At 42.1% G+C, this 24029-nt stretch overlaps 2 protein-coding genes across 4 annotated transcripts in view; one reads left to right on the top strand and one right to left on the bottom strand.

The window, feature by feature from the left end:
* TATDN1 (TatD DNase domain containing 1) overlaps positions 1–2593 on the top strand; it is a gene marked incomplete at both ends in the record, with an annotated part of 40363 nt that extends 37770 nt beyond the window's left edge. For all 3 annotated transcript variants that reach the window (XM_080693834.1, XM_080693836.1, XM_080693835.1), the window contains one exon: positions 2497–2593. In XM_080693834.1, coding sequence (XP_080549960.1) covers positions 2497–2593 — 97 coding nt within the window. The remainder of the gene's footprint in view (positions 1–2496) is intronic.
* An 884-nt stretch (positions 2594–3477) lies between these two features.
* Positions 3478–13455, bottom strand: RNF139 (ring finger protein 139; the record flags this gene model as incomplete). The annotated part of the gene is made up of 2 exons (XM_080695332.1): positions 13305–13455; positions 3478–5300 (listed from the first exon to the last, which is right to left on the bottom strand). Exons 1-2 carry the CDS (start codon positions 13447–13449, stop codon positions 3478–3480), a joined length of 1968 nt encoding a protein of 655 aa, XP_080551458.1. The 5' UTR covers positions 13450–13455.
* Positions 13456–24029: the final 10574 nt, after the last annotated feature.

Raw genomic sequence — 24029 nt, forward strand, 5'->3', positions numbered from 1 at the left:
AATACAGAATTTCAAAGTGTTTTTAAATGTAAACTTTAAAAGTAGGAAGGCTGCATCAAGAATATGTGTTCTGTAATTAGTGTACAAAGCCTGAAAAACATTTGGAAGGTAAAAATTTTTAACATTTCACAAATACACACAGCATGTGATCTGAATTACTATCAAGTTCATTCCTACTTACAAAGTCATTTTTATCAGCCTGCATTTTGTAAAGTTTTACGTTAGAATTATTAGAGGTCTTCTCCTTTTAGGTTATAAACTTTGAAGCAAATATTTTAGAGCTGCAGTCATACCAGGAAAGTTGCACATTACTAGTGCAACATATAAAATTATGGAAGTTCCTGTTTACCTTCTTGCAAAATGAATAATTTCAAATGTCAGACGCTTTTTTGTAGTGCTGGGGGTTGAACTCAGGCCTGGAATACCCTAAGCAAAAGCTTTACTGCTGAGCTATACTCCCAGCCCCAGGCCCTTTGGATAAAGCACTAAATGAGTCAGTCACTGATCCCTGTTCTCCTGAAGCAAACAAGTAGCCGAGTCCAGCATGGTAAACTGTTACAGAGGCATGAGTCAGCCAACTGTCTGCCTTAGGGGAACTAGAGAGTCCTTTACTCTAGGTGGCATTTCAGCTGTTTGCTAAGCAGGCCTGGGAGTTAGGCTAAAGCCAAACACCTTGAGCAAAGGCAGACTGAAGAAAGCACTTAGCTGATCCCGGGAACAATGAGCTTAGTGTAGAAGGTTCAGTAGAAGACAGCTCTGGGAAGGCAGAGTCCAGGCTGTCAGCTCCTGTGCCAATTTAGATTTTATTAGGAGCCAAAGGAGTTTAAGCTGTCAGTGTGGGAAAGACTGGAAAGGAATAGGGGGGACAGGAATCATACAGATCGTACATGTCTTTAAAACCTGTCTGGTGCCAGGCGTGGTGGCGCACGCTTGTAATCCCCGCGCTTGGGAGGCAGAGACAGGAGGATCGCGCAGGTTCGAAGCCAGCGCTGGCTTAGGAGACCCTGTTTCCAAATAAAAATATAAAAATAGGTCTGGGAGTGTAGCCTGGAGGTAGAAGGGCTTCCAGGAACCCCAGTACCACCAAAAAAAAACAAAACAAAACAAAACAAAAAAAGACTGTCTGGTGTGCTGCACTAAACAAAAACCATGACATTCTCAAGGAATTTAATTTTAAGAACTAAAGAGCCTACATGAACAGTGGCACAGGTCTGTAATCCTAGTACTTGAGAGATTGAGACAGGAGGATCACATATTCTAGTCCTTAGCAAGACCCTGTATCAAAAAGAGCTGGGGGTATAGCATGGATGTTGAATACCCCTGGATTCGATCCCCAGAAAGAGACTGGATGTAAAAGATTTTTTGTGGGTTTTTTTGCGGGTCTGGAGATGGAACCCAGGGCCATTCGACCTCTGAGCTACATCCCTTGCCCTATTTTTTATTCTTTATTTTGAAAGTGGGTCTCACGGAGTTGCAGAGGGCCTCACTAAGTAGCTGAGGCTGTCCGTGAACCGTGGTCCTCCGAGTCTCAGCCTCCCAAACGCTGCAAGAGAGATGTTTGAAGCCATAAACTTTGTGTTACCACAAAGTACTTTTTGGGTGTTCATAGTTAATATACTCATAAAGGAAACAAAAGGTTTAAGGCTAAGAATATTTAAATACTTAATTTGAGCCAGACCAGTACACACCTGTAATCCCAGTACTTGGGAGGCTGAAACTGGAAGTTCACAAGTTCCAACCCAGCCTCAGCAACTTATTGAGTCCAATTCAAAATAAAATATGGCTGTCGGTGAGGTTCAGAGGTAAAATGCCCTAGATGCCATCCCTAATAACCACACACAGTTTAATTTGAACCAAAACTTTGATTCATGTATAACATATATACATAATACATATATACACATATGCATACACACACATACATATCCTTTTACATTTTTTTTGTGTGTGTGATACTGGGGGTGGAACCCAGGGGCTTTTCTACCTCAAGCTATACTCTCGGACCTATTTTATAATTTATTTGCAAACAGGGTCTAAACTGTTGAGAGCCTCACTAAGTAACTGAGGCTGTCTTTTAAACTATGCAATCCTTTCTCAGCCTCCCAAATGCTGGGATTACAAGTGTGCGCCACCACGTCTAGCATCCTTTTAATTTTTTAAATGTTCATGACGACCCACAAAGGAATGTTATGAAATACAGTTTAAAAGAACTCTTCAATTCCACTGAGTTAATTCCCTGATTGTGGTACATACAGCATAGAAGGTACTGGTTTTATAATGTAACTAACCTATTTCTTGGCTCTTTATATGCAAGTCAACTCCAGAACTTTGTCTCTAACGGTTGCTGCTAAATTCAATTTTTCTACTGATATTGCTGGGAACTATTAAGCTTATTGTGTGAAAGGTAGTATAAAGTCTACTATGTAGAAAAAAATTATATATCTTGAAAACAATATTATACTTGGCAATTTAACCATCGTTTTTGTTTTGTTTTAGTCAAATACTGGAGATAATGTCAGCAGTAAGAGATGAGGATCCACTGGAATTAGCCAATACACTATATAACAACACCATTAAAATATTTTTTTCCTGATATTTAATTGGTATGTCTTCCGTTTTCCATCATGTATGTAAATTTTCATTGTAAAACTTAATTTCAATAAAGAAAATTATCTGGAAGTTATCTAAAAAAGTCACTGAACATTCTCCTCATTTTTATCCACAAATCAGATCAGGATCTTTTTTTTTTTTAATCTTTTAATGGTTTAGTTTAAAACAATGAAAACCTGTTTTCCTTGTGTATGTATCTCATCAGGAGTCTGAAAGTGCAATTAGATTAGCTATTTTACCTGAAGCTAGATAGTTCATTTTGGTTTGTATCAAAGTTTAGTTGATACAAGCCAATTTCTCAACTCTCACATAGTCTGACTCATGAATTTTGAACCCAGCTCAACTATACTGCTACTCAAATTTCAGAAAAGTATCCAGTTGCTTCTGGCAGGCTAGTTTTTCCTCAGTTTTAAAATACTCTGTAGCCTCTCTTCTTCATTCCAGAATTATCTTTCCTTTACTTTATTGTGATTTCCTGATTTGCACTTTCATTCTCCCACCCATTTTAAAGAAAAACTAGTATCCAGAGTTAGACACATTACAAAATTTCATTGAGGAATCTTTGGCACAGCTGACGCACCGTATGGTTATTTTATCTATTAAAAAGTTATTTGTTCAAATTTTGTCATAAAAACGTGAAAACATTTTATTCTATGTACAATAATGTACACAAATTTAAATAGGTCACCAAAGAGACCAGAAGTAATTAAAGAGGTATATTTACAGTAGCACATCACAGTAAACGGAAAACCATTCACAGATTCAACATCGATACTGCTTTTGTGCTTGTTTACACATTGAAGCATACTATTCCATTTCTGATGAATTTTAAACAAATACCTCAATGATTAGTAAATGCTATTTTAATCAGTCAGTGTCATCATTAATAAATTCTTCAGCTGCTGAGCCTGTGTGCTGAATCCTTCCATTACTTTCTCTTTGCACATCATCATCACAATCTGTACTGTCATCTTCGTTCAGTTCCCTATCAGATTCAGCAGCATCTTCTCGTATATCTTCCTCTGGATTTTCATTTTCATTGGGGGCAATAAATCCATTGTTGTTAGAGATGTTTGAATTATCCTTAATATCATCTTCAATGTATACTTTTTGATGGCACATTGGACAAGTATCTTGAATGTACAGCCATTTCCGAAGGCAAAGTGCATGAAAATAATGATTACATGGTGTAATACGAGCAGATGTTGTAAACTCATGATAGCAGATTGCACATACATCACCTATTTCTTGCAAGCGGCTCCCTTTTATTTCAGGAAGTGAATTGATTTTCTTAACAGCAGTTCTGCGATTCATGAATGTCTTCCAGCCATTTTTTGCTTGTAAGTAGATATTAAAATATGCGTGTAGGCACATCATACAAGCCCGAATTTTACTTCCTGACTCAAACATCATTGTATAAGCCCCATTTCCAAACATTACTACTCCAAATATAAATTCAATAATATTGCCTGTTGAACGAACGTAGTAGACATAATCATCAAGCTTTTCCCAGAGGACATTATAGTAGCCATCAATCATGAACAACGTATACACAGTGAGAGAAACAATTACTTTTAAGCAGAGTTCCACACAAAAGGCTGTAACTGCAAACAACCACGTATTCAGTGCATAGTGATGCCAAAGAACATAACTGAGTAACACAGGAAGAATAAAAAGGCAAGCAGAGACAAACAGCACAGGAAAATGTCTACGAAAAGATGACACATGGGAGGCACTGAGAGACATTAACACAGGATCTGTCATTCCATGGATGAAATGCAGGACTGCAGTTAATAAAAGGCACATGTTTCTACTTAAACGAATAAGTCTCTCTTCTGGTCTTAGCCCACTTAAACCAGTCTGAAGAGCTAAAATGAAAAATAAAACAGGTGCTACAAAGCCAAGCCGCCTGTCATCTTCTTCAGTTGATCCAATAAAGGCCAATATTCCAAGCCCCAAATAATGGGCTATTGAGGAAATTACAGCACTCATGCCCAGTACAGTTAGTGTAGAATCACATCCACTAATTATAAGATTGCAAATGAGGTCCCAGAAATCATCCCAAGAAATAAAAAAGGACTGAGTTTCATTTGCCATCCTTAAAATGTACATTAACACTGTAGCCTGAGCTGTAATTCTTGTTAGCCAGAAAACTCGAAGTATATCGGGAAAACGAATCCTCTTCCATGTGTCTTCCATCAACAACTGTAATCCATAAATTCGATACATGTGCCTCACTAGAAGATAAACATACCGTGTGGAATAATAAAACCACTTGAGTTTCAATGCCAAGACAAGCACTGTATTTAATATGAGAATCAACGAAGAGGTAAAAACTAAAGTCTCTCTAATGTGTAATGGTAGCTCTGTGATTAAGCCTATTACAGGAACCAAGAGATCCAAAATAATTAATTGTGAATAGATGGAATGAATCTGGAGTAGTGTGATGTATCCAATTCCAAATGTTAGCTGTAGAACAATGAGTGCCATCCACAGTGAGGGCCCTTTTCGAGGAAGCAGCTCAATTCCAAAAGCTGATGTGTTGTAGGCACCATAGAAATCAATGTGCAAAGCAGCATAATAATTCACCAACACTGAAGATGCGGCTAGTAGAAAGGCTGAGCTGTACATGTAAAACTTGAAAAGTGATCGCTGTGACAAAATCAGGACAATACTGGATACAAATATACCTAATGGGGAAAAAGAAAAAAAAAAGGTCATCTGAATGAAATCTTTTAGTCTTTACATTAATGGTTATTATCTTCACCTTTTAATTATAAATATTTTCAAAGTTACGAACATTAAGCCTTAAGACAATTTAGGCTTAAAGAACAATAAGGTTTTGCAAAGTTAGAGGTCAAGAAGCCAGATCAAATAATTATTTTTTAAAAATCTCATCCCTGCGCCGGGCGTGGTGGTGCACGCTTGTAATCCCCACACTTGGAAGGCAGAGACAGGAGGATTGTACAGGTTTGAAGCCAGGTGCTGGCTTAAGAGACACTGTTTCCAAATAAAAATAAAAAAAATAGGTCTGGGAGTGTAGCCCAGAGGTAGAAGGGTTTCCAGGAACCCCAGTACCACCAAAAAATAAAAATAAAAAAATAAAAATCTCATTCATTCCTTATTTTCCAGTTTCCAAAGTAATACTGTTACACTGTAAATCAGACATGAAATTATTCAATTACCTTCAGGACAAATTTATAGTGACTAAGTTTTAAAACTCAAAAGAATATGCTCTAATTTCAGAATCATTAAAAAATTTTAAATAATTCCACCAAAAAATGAATTAAAAAAACCAAAATGGCCAAGTGTGGTACTTGTATGTACTTGTAATTCCAGTATTTCGAAGGCTGAGACAGGAGGATCATAGGGGACAGCCTCAGCAAGTAGTCAGACTCTCATCAACCTAGCAACACCTTATTTAAAAATAAAAATAGGGCCGGGCGTGGTGGCACAAACTTGTAATCCCAGTATTCTGGGGTCTGAGGCAGGAGGATCGTGGTTTGTGGACAACATCAGCTACTTAGTGAGGTCCTTTGCAACTTAGTGAAACCCTGTTTCCAAATAAAGAATAAAAACTAGGGCTAAGGGTATGATTCAGAGGTAGAATGGCCCTGGGTTTCACCCCCAGTACAAAAATAAGTAAATAAATAAATAGAAATAAAAATAGGGTTGGAGGTATGGCTCAGAGGTAGAAACCCCCTGAGTACAATCCCCAATACCAAAATAACAAAAATAACCCAAATAAAAAACATCTGTTCTTATTAAGTCCTAGAATTCTTTCCAAAAATGTTCTTTAGAAAGTCAAGTTTAAAACGTTTTATACTTCTAATTCCTCCTTTTCTTCCCACTGTGAATTCATACCAGCTCTTATTTTTCTTGCTTCTTATATTGGAATATTCTCTAAAGTCCAAATTCAGTATTTTTTTTCTCCACATACTTTCAGATTTCAGAGATGCCCTTAGAACAGTATTCCCCCCCAACACATACCAATTTGCCAGACTTGTTTTCCAAAATGTATACCCTTCTACATAATGACATCTGTGTTTACATTCTCTTTACTTGGAATGATGGCTCCACTCAATTCCCCAGTCCCTGACTGTTCTAATCCTACCCATGGTAGAAACCTCCAGAGTTGATGTTCCTCCAGCATACTTAGAGAACTCAGTGAACACCTCACACTCACACTCTACCTGATATGTTGTTTGTAGTTATCTGTGTATCATCTACCCTATTATTTGTGTCCCTAACACCCAACAAAGATCCCACCTATGCATCAATTAATTCCATAAGTAGTGAGACTGTAACCTCAGTTTGGTTGTGTACTAGCAAGTCACAATTTGATACTATTCTTTTCTGATTAAAATCACACGCCTAAGACATAAAGAGTAAACATTTCAGAAACATTTATATATTTGTTTCAACTCTCACCCAAAATTTGTAGGTAGATGGGGTTTTAATAAATTGTTCTTCTACACTCATTATACTAACTTTGGACTGTGGGAAGAATTAGATCTCATTCTACAGGAAAACAAAAACAAACAAAAAACCCCAACAACTTCCCAAGCAAAAAGTCTCCAAACTAACATTCACCACAAGTTTCCTTCCATTGTTACAATTTTAGACATTGTACTCTTTCTTGGTATTTACCCTATGGGTGTATGGAAATAAAACCCAGGGATAGGTGTTTTTTTTTTTTTTTCTTTTTTCTTCTTCCCAGAAAGTGACCTGCTTCATAAAAGAAAACCTTGGAACACTGGAAAACAAAACTGAATGAAACCACAACTCAAGGCTTTCAGTCCAATTCTCCAGTGGTCAGTTTCATTAAAGTTCTTAAGGTAGGAAAAAAGGCAGGTACCAAAATCAATTCAGGAACTTTGAAACTATACAAAAACTCAGTTCACAAAAAAGTTCAGGGCCATTTGAATTTGGTTTTACCAAAACCACACAAATATCCCCACCATGTATGTTACACCACAATGTGTTAACTTATGTGTAAAGTTCATTCATACTTTTAACTTATTCTGAAAACTTGTAACTAAAAGTTGGAAAGAAATAGAATAAACATTTATGTGGGAAAACATTTCAAGACCTGATAGAATAAAGATGGGGGAGCAAAGCAATACATGTTATTACTCCCACGGAATCCTTAAGCATGAAATTTAGGACAAAGTAAAGAGACCCTGTTAACCATGTCATAAAATTCTATCAGTTCTCATTTTAAGAAAAAAAAAGCCATTCTAAGTATTGTATTTATTAGAACTTTGAGTTCAGAGTTATAGTATGTTTTAATTAAAAGAATGTCAACATGAACAGCCAAACTCTCTATATAGACAGTACTAAATGCAGAGTTAACTGAGTTTTTCTAGTCTCTCTTCCTCATTTGTAATATTGTGAAATAGTGACAGCACTGTTTTGTATGCTAATGAGATGACTGATGGTTGGGGGGCTACTGGATAGCCTCAGATGGGTGCTAGTTGCCAGGGAAACCAACCAAAGGATTAGAGGGCTAAAACTTTCACCCCCACCCCCACCTCCACCCCCACTGCTGAGAAGGTTGAGAAAATCGAAGGTTGAGCAGCTAAACCAGTGGCCGATGATTCAATCAACCATGATGACATAATGAAGGCTCCACAAAACCCCAAAGCACTAGTTCTGAGGGCTCCAAGTGGCTGAGCACATGGAGCTTCCTGGAGAGTGGCAGGCCCAGAGAGGGCGCAGAAGCTCCACATTCCTCCCCTTCTTCACCCTGTTGCGCGTCTCTTTCACATGGCTATTCATCGGGGTCCTTTGTAAATATAGCCGTGATTATAAATGGCAAAGTAAGTGTTGAGTTTTGTGAGCCAGCCTGGCTAGCTAAGGGCCACAGGGGCCCTGGTTTATAGCTATAGGTCCCAGCACAGCCCATACCTGGGCATGTGGATGGTATCTGAAGTAAGAGACAATTTTGTGGGACTGAGTCCTCAACCCGTAAGACCTGATGGTCCCTCCAGATAGTGTCAGCATTGACCTGAATTAAAGGATACCCAATGGTATCCACTGAGGAGTCTGCTGCAGAATTGGTTATCAATGTGGAGAAATCCTCACACACATTTTGATGACCAGACGTGAAGCATCCTGGGTTGACTAGGAGAATATGGAAAACATTCTGGTTTCTTCTGTATTATTACACTACCTTCTCAGAGCATTTAAAGTTTCTTGTATTTCCAGACAAACTATTAAACACACATCCATACATAAATACAGCCTATATTTGCTTTAGTGCTGTCTTTTAAGAGGTTTTAATTTTAGTATCAATTTACCAATCTTTATTTTCTACATTTGCTTTTCTTTTTTTTTATTAGTACACTGTAGTCACACATCTTAATGGGGTACAAGATGGTAGAAGCATACATGCACACACTCATTTATACATTTGCTTATATATACTTCTAAGGAATATTCCACTTACTCTAAGGTTATGGAATACTTCTAAAAATTTGAAGTTCTGCATTTCACTTTGAGGTATCAGTTCATTGAAAATTGATTTTACAGACATGAGTTAGGGATCCAGTATAATCTTTTTCATGTAAGTAAATGACCACTTAGGTAGGTCGTGTTTACCTCACTGTACTGCAGTTTTACCTCTGAAACACATCAAGTTTCTGTATATGAATTGGCGTCTGGTCTACTTCTCTATCCCAGTAATTTTTTTTTTCCTTGTGGTACTGGGGGTGGAACCCACAGGCTTTCTACCTCTGGGCTATACTCCCAGACCTATTTTATATTTTTATTTGGAAACAGGGTCTCACTAAGTTGCTGAGCACCTCACTAAGTAGCTGAGGCTGGCTTTGAACCTGTGCGATCCTCCTGTCTCAGCCTCCCAAGCGCCGGGATTACAAGCGTGCGCCACCTCCCCTGGCTATCCCAGTAATTTTCAACCAGAGTGAACTGCCCAGGGGACATTTCGCAAATGTAGTCGGGCCAGACAGACTGGTGTACACCTATGATCCCAGTACTTCAGAGGCTGAAGCAGAAGGATTTTAACTGGAATCTAGTAGGTAGAGGGTGAGGATGTTAAAAATCCTACATTGCACAGGAGCGCCCGCTTCAACACCGGATTTCTTTGTCAGCATGTCAAGGGTGCCACTGTTGAGAAGCCCCAAGCTATGTCTTTGTCCATCACGATTACTTCTTCACTTTTCTCACTTCACAGGTTTTCTCACATCTTTATACAGCACCAAAATTAACAATCTCATTCAACACCAAAAATGATTCTCATTCTTAAGGGCTTTATTGCATACACCTAATACAATGAACAGACTTCCATCTAATACACATTTAGAATAACTTTGAATTTGTTGCTTTATTATTTCCAATAATGCTGTAATTGAGTATCCTTGCTCAGAGTCTTTGTACAACTATAATCTCTAGGTCAAATTCCTAGAACTGGAATTGAGTCAAAAGGTACCTAGTAAATGTCAGCTGACACTGCCAGTTTTATGCAGATGTTACAGCCTACCGAAGTTATATCTATTTCAAATACATAAAAATACATTTACAAAATATCTGTTAATTATATTTTGAACTCTTCGCCTATCTAATAAGTAAAATTCTATTTTGACTGTATTCTTTTAATCATAAACCAAGGCTAAGTACTTTTTCTTTTGCTTACTGACCTCCTGCATTTTACTTATTGTGAATTCTAGGACCATTTCTTATGGAAGCTTTTGTGAAAAGCAAAACTCTTACTAGGATTTTAACTACACACAAATATTTCCTTCTCAGTGTGCATTTTTAAGGAGTATTGTGCATTCACATGTGCACACACTGCTGAACATCAAGCTCAGGGCCTTTTTCATGCTCGGTGGCAAGTGTTCTGCCAGGCATGGTGAATCATGCTTGTAATCGCAGTACTTGGAAGACTGAGACACGAGGATCACAGGTTGGAGACCAGCCTTAGCAACTCTGTGAGACCCTGTTCTGAAGTAAAAAATAAAATCAAGCAGGGGATGTAGCTCAAAGATAAAACATCCCTGGGTTCCATCCCCAGTACTAAACATGTGTGCATGCGCGCGCACGCACACACACACACACACACACACACACACACACACAGTGTTCTGCCACTAAGCTATACCTCTAGCCCCAAGGATTTAAGTTTTGCCTTAAAGAAGTTTTTCATTTTTATATATTCAAATTTATAAGATTTTCCCTTGTGATTTTCAAGTTTTATGTTTAGAATGTCCTTTGCCATCTGAATGAATTACCACCATATGAGTAATACTATTTAAACCCTCTGCTCGCATTTTTTGCCTTAGGTTTAAATTTGCTAATTCAGCATTATGCTGCTCTGGGTTGAATTTTATTTAGCATTTAACACTTCCTAAGGCACAGTTTTATGTCCTTAAACATTTTATATCCTGTCATATGATTTTATTTGGATCTCCAAAATGAGATGTTTTACTTTCTGGCCTCTTAAAATCTCAAACTCGCTTGATAGCAAATGTACTTGCCAGTCATGATAGTATAGTTGCTGCTTCCTTCTGTAGGCAGAGGGGAGAGAACACTACTGGAAATGCTTGAAAAAGGTGAGTGACAAGTACTGAGGCTTATACATGGTACTGGTAAGTACACACACACACACACACACACACACACACACACGCACACGCACACACACACAGAATGAAGCAAAGTAATTTCAACTATCCATTGGTATATTTTACAAACTCACTTGTCACTTTTAATAACTTTCTTTTTATTTAGGTTGAATGTTTTAGCACCAAAACCAGTTTTTTTTTTTTTTATCATTCTTTTAACAAACATGAAAAATCAGCACAATTACACTGGCACAATATATGGAACAGTCAGATGATAAGACTTGAAAAAAGTTTTAACTTTTCATAAAGACTGACCCAGAAAATATTCTGGGATCAAAAAGTTCAAACACTTTGCTGGTGCCTTCAAATACCAAAGTATCAGAAACAAAGTATGGTCTTAATCGAAGCATTAAAAGGATTTTTGGAAAGGATAAAGCTTACTAATAGCTAACAAATAATTCTAAGTGCTGTTTTAAGAGGTAAAATCCTAAACTCGTTTATTTTTTCCTAAGACCTATGAAAGAGATACCATCACTGTCCATCTTTATAAAGGAAAACCTAGAAAAAACAGGGAAGTTTAGTAACTCACCTAAAGTTCTTTAAATTCTCAAAACCTCTCTGATTTACAGCAAAAATACAATGCCTGGACGGTGCAAGGAAAACAGATTGCTCTTCAATATTAACAAAATACAAATGATTTAATTAAGGGAAATACTCTTTTTTCCTTCAAGCTGCCTAGCCCGAAACCGAACAGAGGGCTGCATTCAAACACTAGGTCCCCATGGGGTTTTCAGACACTTTACAATTACTATACCACAATATTCAAGGCAGTGGCTACACTATTTCTGGAGTGAATAGGCAGAATTCTCTCTCAATTCTGGCCTATTCCCGCCAGTAATGGTGGCAAAATACATTTATAGTTGCAAGTAGGAAGGGCTGGAATTAAGTAGCCAGGAGTCTTGTGCTGCTTAAAAAAAAAAAAAACCACATTCTTTTAGTTTCAAGACCAGCACAGGATCATTACCTTTCTGTATCTGGATTTCAACAGACCAAGAGAGAAAGTAAACCATGCTAGTTGTCAAACAACTTTAAGCCCAGGCTCTGGCAACCATCTACCAGCTGCGTACCAAGAGCAAGACATTTAACCTCTATGACCCTCGGTTTCCGCGTTTGTAAAAGGAGAATTAAACCACCCACATCTGAGGGATGTTTGAAGGTTACATGATACTAGTGAAAATGCCCAACAAAAGTAAAGTGCCAGACAAAAGTATTTTTTTATTGCTTAAAAAAATTCAGTCTTTATTGCTACTTCCCCCCCTTTTTTGGTAGGAATAAAGCAACAGATGGCCTGTAGTTCAGAAAGATTCGGCAAGGATCTCACTATCAGCCGCCCTCAGGAACTCTTCAAAAGCACTAATCCACTAAAGACCGATCACAAGAATTACCTCATGAACAAAATTTGCCAAGTTTCAATTACTGAAAAAAAAATTCTTTTACACAAACATGCTTCTCCTTCTGGTGATGTAAGTGAAGATGGAAACGAGGAGTAAAATACAAAATGCTTTTACCACTCCATCCATATGCAACAAAGGCAATGATCATCTCAAGTCTCTTTTGCGGCCAATGTCCCATCACCTTTGAGGCCGGTTTTCCCAATCACTTTCAATACCGTCTCGCTTATTCCTGGAAATCTTTAGGCGTCGGTATCAGCAGAGCCCTCTCCATGAGGGCGCTTGGTAATGGTTTCAAGGTCTGACATTCAGAACCCTGTCTCCTGCGTTCAGATGTCATGCACGGAGGTCACCTCACCATCCCGCGCACCCGCGGAGGCAGCGGGAGCGACACCATGCGGCACTCAGCCTTTGGAAAGGGGGGAAACTGAGGCCTACGCCTTGGCGCGAGTCCAGGGTCCCGGGCGGGGAGACCCGGCCAGGCAGGACGGCTACCTTCCCCAGGCTGTCGCAGAGGTCGCGGTGAGCGCGCCCTGGTCCCCCAAGACCAAAGCGGCACAGGCGTCCCCTCCGCGCCCGCCCGCCGCTGTCAGCTCGGAGGCGGCCGCGCTCCCGGCTTCCCCGCCCCGGGCCGCGGCGCTCCCGGGGCCCCGCTCCTTACCGAGGAGCCGGAGGAAGATCTGGAGCACGATGCACAACCGGCTCTGGCTGGAATCGTAGTAGGAGTTGAAGATGGCGTCGATGATGTAGAGGCAGGGCACCCGGAGCGCCACTTCGAGCGCCGCCCAGACCTGCTGATGGGCCATCCGCACCTGCTGCCGCGGGGCCCGCCGCCGCCGAGAGCCGCTGCCCGCGGGGCTGGGCGGGCCGGGCCGGGGCGGGGGCTGGGCGGCGGCTCCGCCCCGCCGGCCTCCTGGGGGTCGCGGTCGCGGCCCGGCCCGCCGCCCGCGCGCGTCCCTCGGGCTGCAGCCGGCGGCGGCGCTGGGCGCGGCGGCTCGCGGGAGGGCTCTGCGGCCGGTGTTTCCGGCGCCTAGGGCCGGGCTCCTCCTCCCTCCAGCGCCTCCCCCGCCCGCGGCGCCACCATCTTGACCCCGCCTGCCTCTGCCGTGGCTGCGGTGGCCCGCCCCGAGGCTGCGCCCGCGGTCACGCGAGAACGCGGGGCCGCGCCGCGCCTGCGTCATAATCCGGCGCGCCCCCGCGCGGCGCGGCGACGTGCCCCCGCGTTGCCATGGCGCCCGCCCGCCCGGCCGCGCGCCGCCGCGTGGCAGCCCGCTCTCCCGCCGCCGCGCCCTCTGGCCTCGGGGTCGCCGCGGCGGCGTCCGCCCGGCGCGGGACTCGGTGCGTCCAGGTTGTCCGCTGGTTGTGGGCGCCTATTAAGTGCCCCATAAACGTGCTTCTGCCGCGTGGGAGGAGGAAAAGCGAAGGCCCTACCCCGGCCCGCGGGAGGCCCGCCTGAGAGCGGCGGACGCGCCGGCCGAGGACCTGAGGCTGTCCGCGGTCCTGACGGGGGGCCGCGGTGGCCGCCGGGAGGTGATCGCGAGCGGCCCTGGGCCAGGGTGATAGGCACAGCTAGGAAAAACCTCCCTGCCATCCCTCTGCACCCCCCCCCCCCCCCGCTTCCTACCCAGATGGACTGAACGGAGGACATCCATCAGCACATTTTGTTAATGGCCAGGGAGACTGCCCTAAGAGTAAGAACCCAGGTCCCTCTCGACCTCGAGGCGAGAGCGCCTGGACAATCCCTTCCTCCTCAGGGCAGACGGGGCCCTTCCTTTCTCATACTATCTTGCCAATCCACATAATCGATGTAGTCTGGTCTCCGTTCCTTCACCAGCAAATGAAAGTGTAAGTTAGGTCAGAGGCTGCCCTACAGAGCTAGCTATTCTCCTAGATTAAGGGCAAAAAAAATAGGAAGTGAGAAGCCTGACTGCCTCGCGCTTCTAGCTCCAGCTGCATTCTGCTGTCTAGTTTATATCAAGGTCTTGTGTGTGTGTGTGTGGGGGGTTCTCTACCAGGATCCCCCTCGCCCCAGGATCCCTCCTCCGCCTCCAGAGGGAGGAAGATTATTAATAAAGTTGTCAGACTTCTACAAGACCCCTTTTCTCTGGGTGAGCTATATACAGTAGAAAGATCAAACTCTCACCCAGAGTCCATACTACAGCTTTATGTTTTAATCTTCTGTTAATACTCTGTTAATCTTCCGCGAATATGATCATTGATCTAGTGCTTGCTTTATATGAGGCACTGTGCTAAGGTTTCACCTTTTACTTTAATCTTTGCATCCGCCTTGCTCTGGTAGGTATTGGTATCCCTGTTTTACAGAAGAGGTAACTGAGCTTTAGATCAACTGCAGCAGGATCGTGAACGTAGTAGGTAAGTAGTTGGGCAGTAAGTGTACTCAAAGAGTCAAAGTCAGGACTTGAACCAGGGATACTGGAAGCTCAGAACTTTGCTATCTTTGATTTTCTTTCTTATCCACAGTCAGTTCTGCAACCGAATCATATCCATTCTGTGTTCACAGTTCCTTGTGCCTGTCATCTGTTATTGTCACCTTCCTGACTCAAGATCCTACCATAGTTTGCCCGGTTTATTGCAATATCTTCGTTGCAGTCTGTTTACTATTGCCAGATTAATTTTTCTAAATTGCTTATCTGGGGAATAACCTTGTGGTTATGACAAAATTCCCAAAGGGAAGCAACTTGGCAAGAGAATTATGAAGCCGTATGTAGAGGACTTCAGAGACATAAATTAGCTACTCAACCCATCTCTCATCCTGCCCCTAGGGCAAAAGAGTGCAGCCACTATGGAGAAAAGGCCCCACAAAGAAAAATCTAGAATAATGTGGTAGAGGAGAGAGGAGGTACCATTATATTATGACCATAAAAATCGAAAAGAAAGTAGTTTATGGGCTTTCCCTAATATTTATTTGAAAAATTAAATGTAGTGAATAAGTTGAGGGCTTTGGGGGGCTGAAGATTGAACCCAACAACATTATCTTCAAATGCAAGATGGGGATCTGATAAAAGTAGGGGTTGATGGCCAAAATGTATATACTATAATTTTGTCTCCAACCTTGGGAATTTCCTAAAAAATACTCTGATCTTAAATTGTTTTATGGCTTCTCTCATTAAAGTAAAATTCAGATATGCTGATCAAAATGCAACCATTTAAATTTTCCAGTTTTGTAAATGCCAAGTAAATAGGAAGAGAGGACATTTTTTTTTTTTTAGCCAACAAAAGAAACAGCAGAGAATATAGAGGTAAATGAAGTAAATTTAATATGTTATTGACTAAATTTGGTTCATTCACTCAACACATTTATTGAGCACTATGTGTTGGGAAGTGTGCAGCCCACTTCTGCCTTGTACTGTGTATGCATCTCTAGGCAAAGTACCTAACCTATTCAATCTTCAGTATATTCAACTGGGAAAAAGGAAAACAAAAGGCTAAATTGATAGTTAAGAAATGAATCACATCTAATTAAGCCTTATTAGACTTATCCAAGGACACAGAAATAGTCAATAATAGTGGCAGAGCCAGGTTTGTAACTCTTATTTTTCTTATTCCAAAGCATAAGATCTGACCCTCTGCAAGTAACTTCTCATGCTTATTACAATAATTAAAAACTATATTTTAGGGTATAGCTCAGTGGTAGACCACTAAACATGCACAAGGCACTGGGTTTGGTTCTCAGCACTACAAAGATAAACATTTTTTAAATTTTTTATTGGTGCATTATATTCATACATCATATTAGGGTAAAAAACTTGTGTGGACATTCATGTTCACATCACACATTTAGCCCCTACCCAATTCCCACCCCATTCCCTCCCCATCCCTCCTTCCCATGCTTGGCTTCGATATGTTTAAGTACATTGTGTGTTTTAGAGAATTTCCTTCTTCCTCCCTCCCATCCCCTCATTTAGATTGTCTTGTTTGCTCCTCTATAGGATTTCCTTTTTCATCTAGAATTCCTCCTATCACCCATTTCTCCTTAGCTTTCACATATTAGGGAAAGCATCTGATTTCTTATTTTTTTGTGACTGACTAATCTCACTTAGCACAATGTCCTCCAGTTCCATCCATTTCCCTGAAATGATGTAATTGAGTTGGTTTTTTTTTTTTAATGGCTGAGTAAAATTCCAATGTGTACATATCCCACAGTTTTGTAATCCATTCATCTGTTGATGGACATCTTGGCTGGTTCCATAGTTTGGTGAATTGTGCAGCTATGAACATAGATACACATGTATTAGTTTGGTTTCTTTTCTTTTGGGTAGATACCCAGAAGTGGTATTGCTGGATCAAATGGTAGATTTGTTCCCATTCTTCTGAGGATTCGCCACACTGTTTTCCAAAGTGGTTGCACTAATTTGCACTCCCACCAACAGTGTTTTAGAGTTCCCACTTCTCCACATCCTTGCCAGCATTTGTTGTTGTGTTTTGAATGGTTGCCATTCTAGTTGGAGTTAAGTGAAATCTCAGGGTAGTTTTGATTTGCATCTCTCTGCAAGTAAGTTCTTATGCTTATTATAATAATTTAAAACAATATATTTTAGGGTATAGCTCAGTGGTAGATCACTAAACATGCACAAGGGCCTAGGTTTGGTTCCCAGCACTAAAAAGATAAAATTTTTAAAAATAATTTTTTTTTGGTGGTACTGGGGATAGAACCCAGGGGCCTTCTACCTCCAGGCTACACTCTCAGACCTATTTTATATTTTATTTTGAAACAGGGTCTCTTAAGCTAGCTGAGGCTGGCTTCGAACCTGCGCGATCCTCCTGTCTCAGCCTCCCAAGCCTGGGGATTGCAAGCATGCGCCACCACACCCGCCAAAATATCAATATATTTTAAGTATGTGGTATGGTATATTGTAAACAAGTTTTAGGATAAATACTAGAATCTCAGTGTTATTACACATAACACTCTACCATGAGTCCCTTTATAGCTCAGGAGTACTGTAAAGATTAGTTTGGATGGTATGTGAGATAATTATTAAGAGGGACTTTGTTAAAATATAAATAAGAGATAAATTCAAATGTGTATGTAGAGTGGTGAGCAAGCATAAGCTGAGGACTGATATACTGCTAAAAGGAAGTGTGTAGGTAATACTAAGTTAAAAACATCTGTCAAGGCAAGGAGTCCAGAGAAGATGAATATATAGTCAGTATCACTTAATGACAGGGTACATTCTGAGAAACATGTCATTAGGCATGTCATTAGGCTATTGCACCATTCTGCCAACATCTTCATGGAGACACCGCAGAGGCGCTCTCCCTAAAGTTAGGAACACGGCAGGAATGTTCAGCACCCATTACTATTTAACACTGTATTAGAGGGGGATGGGAATAGGGCAAGTTAAAACGCTTCTCTTTTTACCAAGATTGAGCTGTTTTCTTTAATGTTCCTCGGATTATTCCACGCTGTTAATTTCTAGAGTTCTTAAAAGTCTGGCAATTTTTTAGCATTCCTGTTGCTTTTCTATAGGAGAGCCTTAGTCTAGAAGTCATCCTTTTTTTTTTTTTATCCTTTTTTGATTGTTTGTGATCCTGGGAATTGAACCCAGGGGCGTGGTAACTCTTAGCTACACCTCTGGCCCAGTTTTATTTTTTATTTTGAAACAGGGTCAGCCGGGCGTGGTGGCACACGCTTGTAATCCCTGCACTTGGGAGGCAGAGACAGGAGGATCGTGCAGGTTTGAAGCCAGCCGCACGCACTGGCTTAGGAGACCCTGTTTCCAAATAAAAATGTAAAAATAGGTCTGGGAGTGTAGCCCGGAGGTAGAAGGGCTTCCAGGAACCCCAGTACCACAAAAAAAAAAAAGAAAAAGAAGAAAGAAAGAAAGAAAGAAAGAAAGAAAGAAAGAAAGAAAGAAAGAAAGAAAGAAAGAAAGAGAAAAGAAACAGGGTCTCACTAAATTGCTGAGCCTGGTCTTGAACTTATGACTCTCCTATTACTATAGACCCCCCACACACAAGTACTGGGATTACATGCATGCAGCATTACACCTGGCCTTCATATTTTGAAATATGGTTTCACACAGATGTCCAGGCTGGTCTCAAACTTGCCATTCTCCTGCCTCAGCCTCTGGAGTCTCTGAGATTACTGGTGTGTGTCACCATGCTCAGTCAGTTTTAACTCTGCGTAGGTGGGGGGTGGTTACTGGGGGTTGAATCCAGGGGCATTCTACCTCTATGCTCCAGCTCCAGCCCAATTTTATATTTTATTTTGAAGCAGAGGCTTGCTACATACCTGGGGCTGGTCTTGAACCTGTGATCCTCCTGCCTCAGCCTCCCAAGTACTGAGATTTAAGGCATGCACCACCATGCCTAGCTAGAAGTCATCCCTTTTGCTCTTGGTAGTGGTAGGAAGGAAGTATTAAGAGACCTCTAGTGGCTGCCTTGAGTGTGAAACACCCCTTCCTGACCTGAGTGTAACAGAAACCCTACTTCCTCCTGAAAGAAGATTCAATTACTGCTCCCAGGATGACTTCCTTTGCCTGATGGTGTCCTGGCACCATGAACCTGGCATGACTGGGAAGCCTCAGCAGGCCACAGTTCAAGGGTCTCTTGATGACAGAGTTCCTCTGCTGAGAACAGGATCTCTAGACTCACAAAGTTGTGGGGAACAGAAACAGACTCCCCACCTGGGATGCCAGGAGTGAGAATGAAAGAGTCTGCTAATTTCCTGTTGCTGCCTCACTTAAACGGATTGCTACAAACTTAGTCCTTTCAGACTGCACACATTTATTTTCTTATAGTTCGGAAAGTCAGAAACCCAAAATCAAGTTGTCAGCAGAGCTGCCTTTCTTCTGGAGGCTCCCAGGGAAATGCTCTTCCTGCACTTTTTCAGTTTCTAGGGGTTGCCGACATTGCTGGGCTCAGGCCCCTCCTCACACACTCCAGCACCCGCCTCGCACATCTGCCCCGGCATCACATCCCCTCAGAGGACCTGCTTCTCTCTCACGTAAGAAACTTTGTGATCAGATCCCTCTCTTGAGAACATTCACTTAATCTCTGTCAAGTCCCACTTGCCATGTAAGGCAGCCTATTTACAGATTCCCGGTATTAGGACATGGACATTTTGGGGCCATTCCTCAGCCTTCCATCCTGGCATTCTACTTCAGCCCTTCATTCCCAAATGCATATTCTCTCTGTGAGGTGCAGCACCACATCACTGTGTTGAGTTGTCATGAGTCCTGCATCTGGGGAGGGGGTGTCGAATTCTGCCTCCTCAGGGTATTCTCTCCAAGCTTTTGCTTCAGTTTCATCTTCAAATTGGGCAGGGGAGATATTGAGCCAGGGGGCATTCTACCTCCAAACTACAACCCTACACCTTTTTAAATTTTTGAAACAGGCTCCCATTTAGTTTCTGAGAATTTTGCTAAGTTGCTGAGGCTGAACTCAAAACTGTGATCTTCCTCTCTCAGCCTTCCAAGTCTTAGGGTTACAGGTGTGTGCTGCCTCGCCCTGCAAAAAAGTATATTTTTACCTAAGTCCACATTTCTTTGCACATAAAGTCAAGAACCAGGAACGCTGTTCCACATCCAGCCGTGGGGAGGGTCCCCTTTGCTGCTGTCCTCTGAGGCCAGGACTGAGTGGGCCTGGAGATTGGCGGCTGTCCATTTTTACTTTGAATTCATATTCCAGGAAAATGCAAAGGGGCTGGCAAGCCTTTTTACCCTCCACTGGCCTAACACAGCACGTCCCACATGGACACAGCCCTGGGCAGGGACGGCCACCTGCTCGTGCTGCCGGTCTCCTCTGGCCCTGCCTGCCATCGATTCCTGGAGATGAACTGGCTTGGTGGGTCTGCAGGACCCAGCTCATGAAAGGAAACTGGCCACATGGTCACTTGACATCACCAGATCTATGATCACACGGAGCTGGAGGTATACGTGGTTCTCCTGCAGCCGGCCTGGCCTTGCTATAGAACACTAAAGGTCTACCTTGTGAGCCTCCCATACACTTCCATGGCTGCTTATCACAGATACTTTGTGTGGGGGAAGGGGGACTGGGGACTGAACCCAGTGGCATTCTACCTCCAAGCTGTACCCCAGCCCTTTTTTATATTTTGTTTTAAAACACAGTCTTGCTTGGTTGCTGAAAGTGTCACTAAATTGCTGAGGCTGGCCTCAAACCTGGAATACTCCTGTCTTGGCCTCCCATGCCTACTGGATCATAGGCATGCACCACCGTACCTGGCCACAACACTCTTTTATCATAGAATCTCCTGGATTGAATGGCTTGAGCAACAGGCTAATTACACCTCAGCCTGTACCTGCCAGAGAGCCTTTGCGTGCTCTGGATACTCCTCCAAACCTGCACTCTTCAACGTCACCCCGTCTACAGGTCAGAGTAGTATCCCCAAGTTCTGAGTTACAATAAAAAGGCCTACAACCTTGGTTACGCTTCCTTGCTGGTGGAATAATTTTGAAGGTGTTCTCTACTGTGAAGAAGATATTTTGGCACTCAGTGTCTGGACCCTAAAAATTTCACTACTCTAACAGGCTGCTGGGTCATATTAGGGATCGCTTTCCATCCTCTGGTGTGTACTGTGCTGGCTGCTTACTGTTCATCTGACCCAGTTAGCACAGTGTCATCAGTGTATCATCAGTGTGATATCCTGTGGTACATCCAGATGGTCTAGAGTTCTTGAGTCTGTGATAGAGGATGGGAGACTTAAACCTAGGGTGAGACTGTAAGCGTATACTGTCATCTGCCCAGCATGAACTAACTGCTTCTGGCCCAGACCGCTAGGACCCAGTTCCACGCATATCTTCCTTGCTCCGGTTGGTGTATCCTGGCCAAGGCCTGCATCTTCCTGGCACACAGGCCCCTTGAAACTGTAGGGGGTGGGCACATGGTATTGGGGTGGGGGGGATCCGCTTCATCAGTGTTGGGGGACTGCTGGAGTTTTTTTCCTTGTTCTTTGTTTTCATAGCAGGTTTTGTTACTTTGATTTGAGTTTTTAAATTGGGTATACGTACAACTTTGACATAAATTTTTTTTAAGAGATAGAAATTGGGGCAGTCTGTTTATTCATCTGTATCTCTCTACCTAATACAACACTATGTATGCGTGATAGAGCGAGCAAGGGATCACAATTTAGTTTTCCGTATATTCATTCAACATTATGTATACCTTTGATTCAACTTGATCTTTAACATGCCAGAGACATATCTATTTTGATACCTATTTCTGAACTCTGTAAAACTGTATACAATCAATGATCAAGTAATATTGCAGGTTATGTCTAATCAGAAAAGAACATAATTGCGCTGTTAATACTGACTTTACAGGTAAGCATTTTAGTTTTAGCAAGAAATGACGTGCTTTATATGTTGAATTTTTGTGTCAGCTGAAGTACATGTGCATACTATTATTAGAGTGCATTTCTTTAATGATTGTGAAAGCTAGCAATTTTATGTATAAAACAATTACAGACTTGTAAAGATTTGGGAAGTATTTTAAGAAGATGACTTTCAAGGCACTGTGCATAAGCACTGAAGGACAGTGACCCATTAGAGACAGACAGGTGAGTCATATAACTGCCCCAACTTGCTGCCTGGAGAAAGTCTCTCGGCTATAGCGTGTGGGAAGGGGAATCCAGGTAGACCCAACTGGGGTCCCAAGAAACTAGACTTCACAGGGAAGGATATTAGGAGAGAGCTACAGAGACAGAGCTTCTGTGCTTCTCTGGGGAAGTTAGAATAATTCTACACAAGACTCTTCCAGAAAAATAGAAGATGTCGTCAGTCATGTCAGCTTATTCTTTGAGGCAACCATCCCTTCCATGAACATAAACACAAACGTTCTTCACTATGAACTACGTGTGCAGGAATAATTAATTCCTTGCACAGTTCCATGTCACCACAGTTGTTGGAAATGAGAGTGGATAGATTTAGGGAAAGGACTATTAGGGAGGTTTTATTGTGTGTCAAGAGTATTATTTTATTTATTTATTTGCGGGTCTGGGGGTAGAACCCAGGGGCATTTGACCTCCGAGCTACACCCCCTGCCCTATTTTTTATTATTTATTTTGAAACCGGGTCTCACTGAGTTGCAGAGGGCCTCACTAAGTAGCTGAGGCTGTCCGCGAACCGCGATCCTCCAGGTCTCAGCCTCCCGAATGCTGGGATTACAAGCGTGCGCCACCACGCCCGGCAAGAGTATTACTTTAAAGCACTTTAGAAGTCTAGGATTCTAATTGTGCATTTATAAAACTACAACTTACCATGTTGCATTTTTGCTTAAGCCCCTGCAGCAATGTCTCACTGATTTGGGATGTTAGTATAGCCTACACTGTCCCCGGCATGGTCTGACCCCGTCACTGCCCCTGGGTTAACACTTCTTCACTCTCACTGCCGCCCCCCTTGGTCACTCACTGCAGTTCCTGGCTCAGTCATCATGATTCCAGAAGCCTTTTCTGACCTGACCAGGTGAACTCTCAGCAGAAGCTCCTACTGCACCATGACCTCCCGTCAGTATTTACTAGAATGGGAGCTGCTGTATGAAATGTTGTAAATGTGTGGTGCATCATTAGTACTGCCCATGCCCTCATTATGTATCCAGAGTCTGGAACTGAGTCTAGTTTGCTCACTATCCCCAGAGGTCACCATTGTACCTAGTGCATTGTTGAGACTAAAAAAATATTTGGGAAAAGGAAAACGGAATAGAGAACTTTGTCACAGATTATAGTTCAAAACTGTTATTTCCACAGCATGTCCACTAGATGGCAGCATTAGCAACAGTTGAAATAATCTGACATGAATGTTGATTTCAAAGTACTATTTTGGAGGTGAGCATTCCCACACTACTGTTTTTGTTACCTCTATATTCTATGTCTTACTGAATCAACTATTCAGAATACTAGGTAGAAATATATACATATACATATACATATATATAATTTTTTTTGTAGTAGTAGTGGGGATTGAACCCAGGGGCATTCTATCTCCAAGCTACACCCCCAGACCTATTTTTAACTCTTTCTTTTGAAATAGGGTCTAAGTTGTGGAGGGCCTCACTAAGTAGCTGAGGCTGGCCACAAACCCGCAATCCTCCTTTCTCAGCCTCTGAAGTTTTGGGATAACAAGCATGCACCACCATGCCCGGCTTGAAATATTTCTTGACTGTAAGTAAAACGAAAAATCCTATGACTTAAAAGGTTTGTGTTTATGTATATGTGTTAGGGATGAGTTTTAGGGTTTGTTTTGTTCTGAATGCAAGGAAGCTCAGAGACAGGCTTTTCAGGGCTGTTGTTTCTGATTCCTTTAAGGAATCAGAGTCCTACAATCTTGCTGTACCCCAGCATGCCTAGAGCAGTGCCTGTTGCACCTCCAGGGTGGGAGACCCAAAGCCTCCCCTGGTGATCACTACTAAC

The sequence above is a fragment of the Muscardinus avellanarius genome, assembly GCF_963383645.1.
Source record: "Muscardinus avellanarius genome assembly, chromosome: 4".
Classification (NCBI taxonomy): Eukaryota; Metazoa; Chordata; class Mammalia; order Rodentia; family Gliridae; genus Muscardinus; species Muscardinus avellanarius.